General features: G+C 49.2%; 1 protein-coding gene across 1 annotated transcript in view; it reads left to right on the top strand.

Moving 5' to 3' along the window:
* Positions 1 to 3,925, top strand: part of Spats2 (spermatogenesis associated serine rich 2) — a 69,003-nt gene extending 65,078 nt beyond the window's left edge. The window contains exons 12-13 of the mRNA XM_005353931.2: positions 465 to 673; positions 2,771 to 3,925. Of these exons, the coding sequence (XP_005353988.1) occupies positions 465 to 673; positions 2,771 to 3,082 (521 nt within the window). The 3' untranslated portion in view covers positions 3,083 to 3,925. The remainder of the gene's footprint in view (positions 1 to 464; positions 674 to 2,770) is intronic.
* The last annotated feature ends 8,604 nt before the right edge of the window (positions 3,926 to 12,529 follow it).

Raw genomic sequence — 12,529 nt, 5'->3', positions numbered from 1 at the left:
CTCCCTCCCTCCCTTCCTTCCTTCCTTCCTTCTGTTCTGCAGGGCCCACTTGCATAGGAAACAAAACATAGGCCTGTCCTGTTGTTCCCAGGCTGCTGGAAGTACAGCCAGGAGTTTAGGTAGAGGAGATGCCGAGAGGCATCAGTGGAGGCCGATGTGGTTTGGTCTGAGGCTGTCCTCCTGTCTTGGAATCCTTCACAGGGCAGTAGGTTTGTCATTTTGTAGATTTTCCTATGACTGTCCCATGGACAGTCCGAAAACATGTTTATTGTTAATGGGAAGACATGAAAGTCAACTTTGTGAAGTAGTTTCTCTCTGCCCACTGCTCCATGGGCTCAGGCTTGTGCAGCACGTGCTTTTATGCACTGCGCCAGCACGGCAGCCCTCAAATGTTCTTTTCATTAAATTGCTCACTGTGAAATGCATCATATGACCACAGCATATTCCTCATGTTCCTGTTTCAGTGTCCCATCCAAAGAACAGCTATTCGACCAGATCTCGATGCAGCTCGGTAGTATCTGTGTCCTTGAACGGCCCGGGTGATGGGTCTGCTGCTTCCTCTTCCCCCTGTGCTCCCAGCCTTCCAGGTGCTAACAAGAGACACTGTGCCCCAGGAGAGACTTCAGCAGCCATGACAGACTCCAGTGACGGACCCGGCCAGGCTTATCGGGAGGTAATACAGCTTTCACACTGAGTGCACCAGGGGAAATGACCCCCAGTTGTTGTGTTTCAGTGCTGATAGCTCATTGTGTTACCTTCCTCTCTGTTCCCATTCCATCTAGTCTCCATTATTTCCGGGGAAATCATTTGAGACAGTATTCCACACCACCAGCCAGTTGAGACTTCCTGTTGCCCCAGCACTGACTTACATTTGTTGGCAGTCTCTTGTAGGTTGTGTTGTCTGATAATTAGTCACACTGGGAGTTGTGCACCCATCTCAAGTGGGTAGACAAATAGTTCAAGTGTCAAGTTCACCACCATGCAGCTGAAAGCCTCAGGACTCAGGAGCCCAGTAAGAGTAGATCAGGGCAGAACAAGTGAACCTCGTAGGGTGGGAGCAAACTCTAGAAAGTGGCAGATTAACCCATGGTCTTGTTTCCTTGGTTTGAAGGTAAAAAAGCCAGTCCTAGGAGCTTCCTGGGCTGTGACGTGAAAGGCATGCTGACTTCCATGGCTCCTGGTTTGTCCACGGCTTGTAGGACACAGCAAAGCGGACTTCCTCTGCTTACTTTTCTTATGCTGCATGTATCTTAGTTAGGGTTTAAACTCTTCACTTTAGCCTCAGGCAGCCTCTTTGGACAAGGGCAAAAAGCATCCACCTTCTTCACCAAAATATCATAAGACTGTCTCTAGGTAACGTACTAAATTCTTCCCCTCTGACTCCTCTGGAGCCAGGCCCCACAGTCCAAACCCTCCGTGCTCCTACAGGAGTGACCCGTTGAGCAGCACTTAAAGCATTCAACTGCTTTTTTTTGTTTATTTGATTTTTTTTTTTAAGACAAGGTTTCTCTGTGTAGCCCTGGCTGTCCTGGAACTAGCGCTTGTAGACCAGGTTGGCCTTGAACTCACAGAGATCCGCCTGCCTCTGCCTCCCAAGTGCTGGGATTAAAGGTGTGCACCACCACCGCCTGACTTGACTGCTTTTCTAATCCACAATCTCATGGTCCGTGTTCCTTCAAACAAAAGCATGGTCAGGCCTGTCACACAAATATCCTGGTCCCTGCTACCAACTTTTGTCTTAGAGTTTCTATTGCTGTGAAGAGACCATGGCAACTTTTTTTAGATTTATTTTATTTATTATGTATACAGTGTTCTGTCTGCATGTATCCCTGCAGGCCAGAAGAGGGCACTAGATTTCATTAGAGATGGTTGTGAGCCACCATGTGGTTGCTGGGAATTGAACTCAGGAGCTGTGGAAGAGCAGCCATAACCTCTGAGCCATCTCTCCAGCCTCACATGACAGCTCTGTTTTTTTGTGGTTTTTTTTTTTTTTTTTGGTTTTTCAAGGCAGGGTTTCTATGTAGTTTTGGAGCCTGTCCTGGAACTAGCTCTTGTAGACCAGGCTGGTCTCGAACTCACAGAGATCCGCCTGCCTCTGCCTCCCAAGTGCTGGGATTAAAGGCGTGTGCCACCACCGCCTGGCATGACAGCTCTTATAAAGGAAAAACGTTTCATTGGGGTGGCTTGCTTGCAGTTTCAGAGGTTCAGTTCATTATCATCATGGACGTGTAGACAGACAGGTGCTGAAGAAGGAACTGCGAGTTCTACACCCCTCCACCCACAAGGCTACTAGAAGTGGTCTGAGGCACTGGGCGTTGCTTGAGCATATGAGACCTCAAAGCCCGCCTCCACAGTGACACACTTCCTCCAACAAGGCCACACCTACTCCATTGAAGTCACACCTCCTAATAGTGTCACTCCCTATAAGCTTAATGGGGACAGTTGCGTTCAAAATACTACACACGTGCTCGTGTCTTTACAGGAGGCATGGGATCTATGTGTTCAGACACTTGTCTGATTCAGAGCTTGTGACTCTTCTGTGTTTATTTCCTTTCTGTGCATGTCTTAACGAGATGGGACTCCTCAGTAGGGAAGACCTAAGTACGAGAGGCAGGGAGATTCGTGGAAAGTGTATTCCGAAGGAGTGAATAGGTTGGATTGGCTGGTAGGATTGAATCCCAATCATGATTGATTACGCTTTCAAAACAGTGGAACAAAGCAGGCATCATAATGACAGAGCGCCATGAATGTTGTGCTTTTTTATCTGTAGGTATTTCCAGGAAACCGGCGAGGAGGCCAAAGCTACAGACCACAAAGCCAGAAGACCACTGACCCCACAAGCCAAGGGCGGCATGACAGTGCGAGTCGCTACAGAAACAACTCGTGGTATTCATCTGGGTCCCGCTACCAGAGTACTCCACCTCAGGCCTCAGGAAATGCTAGTGAATGGAGCCAGGCTTATTCTTCAGGGACCAATGGAGTTGGAGCCAGCATGACGCCTAGCCCACCCAAGCCTTCATTCAAAAAGGGGCTTCCACAGCGCAAACCGAGGACCTCTCAGGCTGAAGCTGTGAACTCTTGAGGGAAATTCCAGTTGGCTTCTCTCTTCTTCCCATTCAGTTCAATCTAGTAACTGGGCTTTTAGGAAATGTATACTTAGATATAATAACAAAAAGAAATTTATGCATATCACATTGGGCCATCCTAAATATTTTTTGCTTTCTCCTCTTGTTATTTTTTGAGAGAAAGCCATTTTTCCTTGGCCTTTCCTAGTGATATGGACTGACCCGGTTGGTCATTTTCACCAGGAATGAGGACAGCTATGGTTGGTTTTCCCAAGGGTAAGCAGCCTTTCGCCCAGTGCGCCTGTCTTCCAGCTGCCCGCAGAGGCTGTCTTAGAGGAAGGGTGACGGTGCTAGTCTGTCACCTTTCCATTCGGAGTAGACGCCACAGGTCTGCCAGGTTCCCACTCAGTGTCGGTTAAAGGGGGGCAGCAGTGAGGGGACTTCATACAGTAGCGAATCAGCCAGAAAAGGGAACTCAGCGTTAGTGTGTGAAGAGGTGCGAACACTAGGAATCATTTGGGAACCTGCCTCTCTTCGGAATGTGCCTGAGATCAGACGCTCAAATCAGGGTTTCAGTCCCATGGTTGGCACTGACCTTAACCTTCAGTTTCTTCAAAATGCCCAAAGCCTTGTTTCCTCTTACCTCAGGCTGCAACCCAGTCTAAAGTCTATGGGAAAGTAGCATTTTAAGTTTTTTCTTTGTTTCAGTGTTTTGGAGATTTTTGTTGTTCTCGCCCTTCCCTGGTCTGGTTAGGAACCCATCTCTAGTAATATAATTAGTGTTAATCTGAGGGTTACTCAGCACAATCGTTGCGGTCATCTTTATAGGTGAATAAATAAAAGCAACTGCATCAATGTTCCATGTTTCACATCAGCAAGTGACTTCAGTATCTCTTTCTCTTTGGGCCTCGTGGGTAGCAGTCACTCGGACAGCTTGTTCTGTGCTTCAGCGACAGTATTTGATTCCCAAGTCATTGGTTTGCTGTCGCCTGGTTTTAGAGCCAGGTTAAAATGTGCAAGCCAGGATGAGCAAATGCAGACTTAGCGGATGAGCTGCTCTTCCCCGTGCTTTGGCAGGAGGAGTGAATGGAACTATATAATTGAGCTCCTGCGTGTAGCTGGTGGCACCTCCTGCCCCACTGTCCTTCCTCCAGCAAGTTTTCTCCGTAGCCGGGAATTCTGCTGCCTCAGGCCTCCCCTGGCTCTCAGTGGAACTGAGCTGCCAAGAGTTCAGGATGGCTACAAAGGGAGAGGAGGGGAGGGGGAGAAGAGAAGGGGAGGAGAAAGGAGAGGGAAATACGAGAATGAGATTGACTTATAGTCAGGAAAATAGCAACCACGAGTACCATGGAAGTCATTTTTCCAAGGGACTGACCGCCATGTCCGCTGGGGCTCTGGAGAAAGTCTCCTTTCCTGATCAACTGCTTTATACTTTCCAGGAACCCAGAGACTAACATGACCCCAGAGGGCCAAGAGAGCTTCCCTCCCTAATTCTGTTTTATTTTTTTCTTTTTTTTAAATATTTATTTATTTATTTATTATGTATACAATATTCTGTTGGCATGTATGCCTGAAGGCCAGAAGAGGGCACCAGACCTCATTACAGATGGTTGTGAACCACCATGTGGTTGCTGGGAATTGAACTCAGGACCTTTGGAAGAGCAGGCAATGTTCTTAACCCCTGAGCCATCTCTCCAGTCCCCATTCTGTTTTATTTTTCATGAAAAGAGATCATATTATCTGTTTGGGCTTCTACCTTTTAGCCTCATTGAAATTTTACCTTTTTGTTTTTGTTTTAAGATTTATTTATTGGGGCTGGAGAGATGGCTCAGTAGTTGGGAGAGCTGGCTGTTCTCCTAGAGGACCCGAGTTCAATTCCCAGCACCCACGTGGCAGCTCACAACTGTCTGTAACTCCAGGATCAGACACCTTCACACAGACATACATGCATACCAATGCACATAAAATAAAAATAAATTTAAGAAAAGATTATTTATTATGTATACAGTGTTCTGCCTGCATTTACGCCTGCACACCTGAAGAGGGCACCAGATGGTTGTGAGCCACCATGTGGTTGCTGGGAGTTGAACCCAAGTTCTCTGGAAGAGCAGTCAGTGCTCTAAACTGCTGAGCTATCTCTCCAGCCCTTGTTTTTAAATTTAGAGGGGTTAAATCCAGGCCTCACATGTAGACAAGTGTCTGCCACTGAAATAGGTACCTTCAGCTCCCTTTGAAATCTTTCTTTTGAGACATTAAGTTGCCCTGGCAGGCCTTGTACTTGTGATATACTTGCCTGGGCCCCTGGAGCAGCTGAGGTTATAGACGTGTGCCACTATGCCTAGTAATAATTTTAGCTTTCAAAAAAAAAAAAAAAAAAACTGGGGCTCTGGAGAAAATGGCTCAGTGAGTGAAGTGGTTGTTCTGCAAGCGTGCAGACCTGAGTTCAGAGTCCCAGCTAGACACTGCAGCGCATGCCTGGGATCCCAGGGAACCCAGCCAGTCAGCAGGGCCAGTTCAGTGATGGACCCTGTCCAAAAAAAAAAAAAGAGGACTGGAGCTCCACAATTAAGACCACTTGCTGTGCTTCAGAGGACCTGTGTTTGATTCCCAGCACCCATGTCAGGTGGTTCACAACCACTGTAACTCCAGTTCCAGAGAAACCAACATCTCCATCATCCTCTGGCTCAGGCACTCACACACACAAATAAAAGTAATAAAAAACTAAAATCTTAAAAAGGGAAAATGAAGCCGGGCGGTGGTGGCGCACGCCTTTAATCTCAGCACTCAGGAGGCAGAGGCTGGCGGATCTCTTGAGTTCAAGTCCAGCCTGGTCTACAGAGCAAGTTCCAGGACAGGCAGCACTGTAACACAGAGAAACCCTGTTTTGGAAAATTGGGAGGGGGGGATCAGCAAACACTCTTAACCTGAGTCATCTTTGCAATCCAGCCCCCACCCAACTTTGAAAGAGGGACTCTCACTGGCCTGGAGCAGTTAGGCTAGGATTGCCACCCAGTGAGATTGCTCTCTTTAGGTCTTTCACACCGCCCCCCCCATCACCAGACAGGGTTGCTCTGGAGCTCTGGAGCCTGTCCTGGAGCTTGTAGACCAGGCTGGCCTCGAACTCATAGAGATCCGCCTGCCTCTGCCTCCTGAGTGCTGGGATTAAATTCGTGCGCCACCACTGCCTAGCCTGACTCTGATTTTCTTTTTTCTTTTTTTTCCCCCTCTGGTATTCCAGATATGAGCAACTACATCTGGATTTTTCACTTGAGTTCTGAGGATCAAACTCAAGTCCTTGTGGTTAATGACCAAGCTGTCTCCTAAGCCATTCTAGAGCTTGGGAATAACTATTATTCTTCCTGTTATATAACTGGTAATAACATTATGCATACTTTTACACAACTTGCTTTTTATTGTCTTTGCTTTTTAACTATTAACTTTGTGTTCTTAAGAAAAAGCATAAAAGCTTGGCACATTGATATATCCTTTAATCCCACAACTGGGAGTCATAGTTCAAGGCCATAGTGAGTTTCAGGATAGCGGGATCTACTTAGTGAGACCCAGTCTCAGAAAACCAAAGCCAGGGACAGAGGGGGTGGGAAGAAAAAAAGGAAAAAAGGCATTAAATCAGGCTTGATAGCATATTGCTGTAATGCCAGCACTTAGGCGTTAAAGGAAGGTCAAAAGTTCAAGGTTCTCAGCTACTTAGTAGTTTCTGGGTCTAAGACCGATTAGCTTCCACCCCTCCCCCAAAAGACCATTGCATGATTAGCTGGGTATGATAATGAGACCTGTCTCAGAAACAACAAAATTTAAAATTATAAAAATTAAAGCATACAGGTGTTTAGGGGTTTTTTTTGGAGGGGTAGATTTGTGTGTGCTCACGTGTACACCTACGTGTAGAGGCCAGAGGACAGACAGCCTTGGGCGTTCCTCAGTTTTTGACACAAGATCTCTCAGTGTAACTGAACTCTGAGCTTACTATGTTAAACCCAGTGACTTTGAATTCACAGAACTCTGACTGCCTCTGCCTCCTGGGTGTTGGGAGTAAAGTGTGAGCCTGTTCTAGTTCTTTCTCCAGAGCTTACAGTTCAGCACTGAGCAAGTGCTCACACGTTAGTGGTGAGGGCATGCACCTGGACCGCTGTCAGTAGTAGAGAGATCAGCTGGGCACAGGAGAAAGAGGATTGCGAGTTTGATGTCACAGACTAAGGAACAGTAAGTCGTCTCTAGAGAAGTCTGTCAGCCGCGAGCACCAGCAACGGTTTCTAGTCATGTGTCCTTTGGGTGTATCCTCACAAGTGAGAACTGGTCCTGCGGTAGCGCCTGTTCATTGTAGCGATGCTTATCAATAGAAAACAAGCAACCTACACAAACCTGAAAACTCGCCGCAGTGGCTAGCCTCATACCATGGGATTCATACGGTGAGCAGGGTGTTGAGGTGGCTCACAAACGCTGGTGTGGAGTCTCCAGGCTTGCGCTCTTAGGACATCCCTGCTCTAGCAGAGATCTGTAGAGTTTAACTAGAAGCCTCAGAATGCCTCCGTGGATGGGACCAGCAATGCAGAATTTCTGAATTGTTTAGACTTTTCTTTAAATAATACAAATACGTGCAGGGCTGGCGCTGTAACTCCGTCAGTGAAGTGCTTGCTTGAGTTTAACCCCCATGCCAGGTGTGGTAGAGTTGAGGCAGACACATAAGCAGACCTCTGGGGCTCACGGGCCAACCAGCCAAACCTTGGCAAGTCCCAGGCCAGTGAGAGACCACGTATATGTCCACATTGTTTCCGAAACAACAACACACAAACCATAGCTCCAGGCTCCTTAATAGCTGAGAAACTGATTGGTCCAGGGGCTGGAGTTGAGGTTCAGTGTGAGAGAGGATAGGAGTCAGCTAAGACGCAGATTGCAGTTCAGAGCAGGTGATGGATGGATGAAGGCCATGACATCGCTGTGCGTAAGTAGGGTGAGGAAATATTGCCAGAAGCACTGGGTCCCACCTGGGCTGGAACTAGACCTGCAGGTGATCTCAGGTGAGGACACAGTCTTATAAATACGGAAGGGAATAGGGCGAACCATTTAGAGCTTAGATGCAGCCTAGAGTATCCAAGATGCGTGGCCATCGATGTGTTGGCTGGCCTGCGTATCCCTGGAAGAAGCAGAGTAGTGATTGTGGAAACTCGCCTGGCCTACCCAATGTGAGGGCTTAATCTGTCTGGTGTGCAGAGGCAGCCTCGGGAGCAGTGTGACTGTGGCAGCAAGCCTGAAAGGAAGGGGTATCCAAAACAGGGCCTGTTGGGAGGCCACTGTTCCGCAGCCGTTTAGCCAGTAAGTGCAAGGAGCCAATGATGCCGGTAGCCAGAAGAGTGCTGTACAATACCAAGGTACTGGCTGAAGCCACTTGGTGTGTTCTGACAGCAATGGAAATGGCTTCACCTTTTCCCCAACCAGCAAAACCCTGCCTAGCATCCAGTAGGGTCAAGTAGAGAGACCCTGGACTTGGTTCCCTGTTTCCTAGCTTGGTAGATGCCCTCGAAGACACCATGGCAAAGCATCTCCAAATCTGTTGCGGTATGAACACAGTTGTGAGTACTTTAGTTGAGACCAGAACAGCATCTGGTCTCAGCTGGCCTGTGATGAGCAGAAGGCCCACTTACCCATCCTCAGCGTCTGTCTCCGCTGCCCTACTAACAGTCCCATCTCTTCAGACGCCCTTAGTCAAAAGGAGGAAATCAGAACTATCACTGTCCATTGTGAGGGCTCTGCCCTGCTTGCCAGGACAGCATCCCCTGGCCCAGCTTCAGGGCTGTGTGGATGGGTCAGGCCAGATGCAGAGCTGAGCCCAGGGGATGGTCACCACAGCCTGCAGAAGTGACTCTCGGGTCAGAACTTGCCAAGGAATGTTGTTTCCATACTTCTATAAGGGTGACGAGGAAATTTTATGATAATGAGGAAAGCCTATCCGAAGATGTTTCTGGATGGGGAAACTCGCCCACCATCGTCAGCCCACCGACTCTGCCCACCCGCCCCTTTGCTGCTGTCAAAACAGCAGAAACAAATGCCACCCACTTCCGACTCCTCAAGCAAACTTCAGGTCTCTTCTATGTTTCTACAGCTTAACCCGACTTAGACTTTCTCTCTAACCAGATTTTAAACAGACTGATGCTTCCAGAACATAGAGTTTGGGGAAATGGGGTTCTCCTCCCTGGGAAGCTGCAGTCAAGGCTGTCTTTCTGGGGCACTCAAGGTTACCAGCACACTACCCACCAAAATGGTCACGCCCCTCCCTTCCCATAGGCTGTTCACTGAAAGACGCTGGGAGCGAGCACTGCACAGGAGCCCACCCCTGCCAGCCTGCCGTACTGTGATTCTGATCTGGCTCCTTTACATAGAAGACTATGGTCTGTATTAGGTTTCTCTAATCATGGGTGGACCTTCTAGGATCCCTTGTTGACAATGCTGTACTCCAGCTAGATCCTCCATTTAAGAGAAGGAATGCTCGCTCTAAAAGTAACTGAAGGTCTCAGGGACTTCCAGTACTGCTTGGATAAGGATCCTTCCACCCAGCCTTAGCCTGAGTTCATGTCCACATGTAAAGGATCTGTACAACTAGACTTCCTTTTTTTGAGACAGGGTCTAATATAGCCCAGGTTGGCCTCAATTCTCTAGGTATGGGAGGGTGACCTTGAACTTTTGGTCCTCCTGCCTCCACAAGTGCTGGGATTATAGGCATGAGCCACCATATCTAGTAAATGAGGTACTGGGGATGAAATCCAGGCTTCATGTGTGCAAGGCAAAGTACAACTTAGTTACCTCCCCTGCCCTTACAATATTCTTTATAAGTATCATGTTACAAGGACATCCCCCACACTGTGACCACACACACGCGCACACACACACACACACACACACACACACACCCTCGCTTGCACATCCCACCCCCAGGTCCTGCTGGTTCATGGCAAAACTAGAGTTTTATCCCAGATCTTCCCACTGTGCTCCCTCAAGATCCAGAGTAAAGCTTGGATGCATTAGCTGGGAACCAGGAGCCATCAGGTCTGGGACCTCCTAAAAAGAGCAGGAAGACAGGAGGGAGTCCTGGGCCCCATTCCTCGACAGCCACCTGTTCCCACTCCTGCACAGGCGTCTGACTCCGCCTTCGCCCTGAGATTGGGAGGAGGGCTTTCTCCATCTTTTGTGTCTTGAGCAGCTTTTTCCTTGCTCTGTTCTTCCTTGCTCTCTCTCCTTGTTCCTTTTTGTAGATAATACTCCCACAGGCCTCCCACGGCTGCTCCAAAATGCAGCCTCCTGAGTTTCTTCTTGTTGACAAAGGTTTTGAGCTGTCTCTGAGTAGGGCTCCCCATCAGCCTAGCCCCTCCCCAAACCTTCAGAGCAGGGAGCAGGGCCCGGAATGAGTCCGGGGTTGGGGACCAAAGGGGGAAAGCTCCGGGAGAAAACAGTGCTGCCCCTGATGCTCTTCCATCTTCAGCACTACAACCTCCTCCTCGCTGGCTCCTGGCCACAGGTGCCTGTGCCTTCATGTGTGATGGTGGAAGGAGAGGGTAGGGATTAATCACCCAGAGCTGGAAGCCTAAACAAACACATGCCAGACCCGAGCAGATCTGAGAGCTGGTAGAGGTGGAAGGAAGAGCCCCTGCCCTGTTCAAGTGCATCCTTCAAACAGAAAGCCCAGGCTACAGGGCAAGGCCTGCCCCCTTAAGTGTACGTAGACATGTTGAGGGCGGGGTTGACGGGATGAAAGGCACCCGGACTGCAGTTTCGTTCTGGGACAAGAGTAGTCATCAGGGCGGCGGTGGTGCACACCCTTGATCCCAACACTCCCTCAGAAGACAGAGGCAGGAGGATCTCTGTGAGTTCGAGGACAGCCTGGTCTACAGAGTGAGGACAGCCAAGACTATTACACAGAGAAACCCTATCTCAAAAAACCCTTTTTAAAAAAGTGATCATAGATTATAATAACAACATCCAGTACATATCTCCTGGAAATAGGACCAGGCTTACCCCAGGCAGCGAGTTAACGCAGGCAATGTGTCTTAGACAAGGTCTGCAGCCTCGTTGTTTTAATGTACTCATCTGCACACTGGCAGCTGCAAATAGGAACCACTTCTAAGTAATTAGAATTAACAGGGGAATCCAAATAACCAATTTAGCACAGTGCTTGCCTCAGTAAATGCGACCCTCAGTAATTCCCCCCATTTCCCTGCTCATTCTAATCCAATGCCTCTGGCTTCACTGATGGCCCCAAGCCAACCCACGGCAGTCCAGGTTGGTGAGCCTGAGAGTCTGGACACCTTTTGACAGCACCGGAATGACTTGGACCAGAAGGACCTGAGGACCCCTGATGATCAGTGCTATAAGTATAGACAGCCTCAGCTATTCTGAGGACAGGATCTAGGCTTGGGGTGGGGAGAGATTGCCAGGGGTGGGACCCTGGCCTTGTCCCTCTTCTTCCCTTCTTTCCTTCCCTTCTTTCCTCTCTCTTCTCCCTTTGTGAAGTGACTACCCTGGCTGTGCTCAGGGTTCCTCTGAGACTCGAAATCAAACAATAAACATTTGCATGAAGTAGTATCACACGTTGTCCTGGGTCTTTTATCCATGCCCCCTTATTTCTTCCTCAGAACCCCCAGAGGTAGTTACTGCCCTTTCCATTTCACAGGGAAGAGAACTGAACCACAGAAATGTTAACAAAGCCTGCCTTTAAAAGTTCTCATAGATAGCAAGAGGCAGAGCCATACGTAAAGCCGGCTAGCCTGTTTCCCCAGATGGGGTGCTTCTAACCACAGCTAAAAAATGTCCCTCTAAAAATGGTTAGCGGAATGCTGCTAGCCCTTGGTTATTCTTCAGCCCTGGACCCATCAGGAGTGGGGGTACATAATCTGCGGACTTTTCTAAGGCTCGCCCCCGCTCCTGTGAGCTGGATTCCAGGGTGTAGCGGACTGGGGGAGGGGACGGTTTCCTCCCTTTCTTTCCAAAGCGCCCGCTCATTTAAATACAGGTGTCTTGTTCTTAGCCTTTGCTAGCTGCTGACGGGTCGTTGGAGCAGGGTATACTCCTCTTTCCAACGCTGGTGACAGTGGGTGTGTCTCCTCCATAGGAGCAATGCTGAGCTCCGGCTTCACCCATTGGAGAGCAAATTGCAGTTTTGGCCCCGGTGGCTCCTCTGGGCGCGGGCGGCAGCCGCACTCACTGGCAAATCGTAGGAGGGAGGAGGAGCGGCGCTGGCAGGAGAGGCCGCGGGGACGGTCGCGGCGCGCGGGGACAGGAGACGGCCGTCCGCCCCTGCTCTCCGCCCCCTCGCTGGATGTGCGGACTCCCGGGAGAACCGAGTTCTGGGATTGAAGGGGGGGGGGGCAAGGCGAGCACACACGGGGGTGGGAAGTTTTCCCTAGTGCCCGACCTCGAGCAGTCTCCGACCCTCAAGTAGCCTGGAAACTGGAGGCAGA

This window comes from Microtus ochrogaster, chromosome 15 (genome assembly GCF_000317375.1).
Source record: "Microtus ochrogaster isolate Prairie Vole_2 chromosome 15, MicOch1.0, whole genome shotgun sequence".
NCBI classification, from domain to species: Eukaryota; Metazoa; Chordata; class Mammalia; order Rodentia; family Cricetidae; genus Microtus; species Microtus ochrogaster.
The sequence above is the reverse complement of the archived record's forward strand: the minus strand, read 5'-3'. Positions and strand labels throughout refer to the sequence as shown.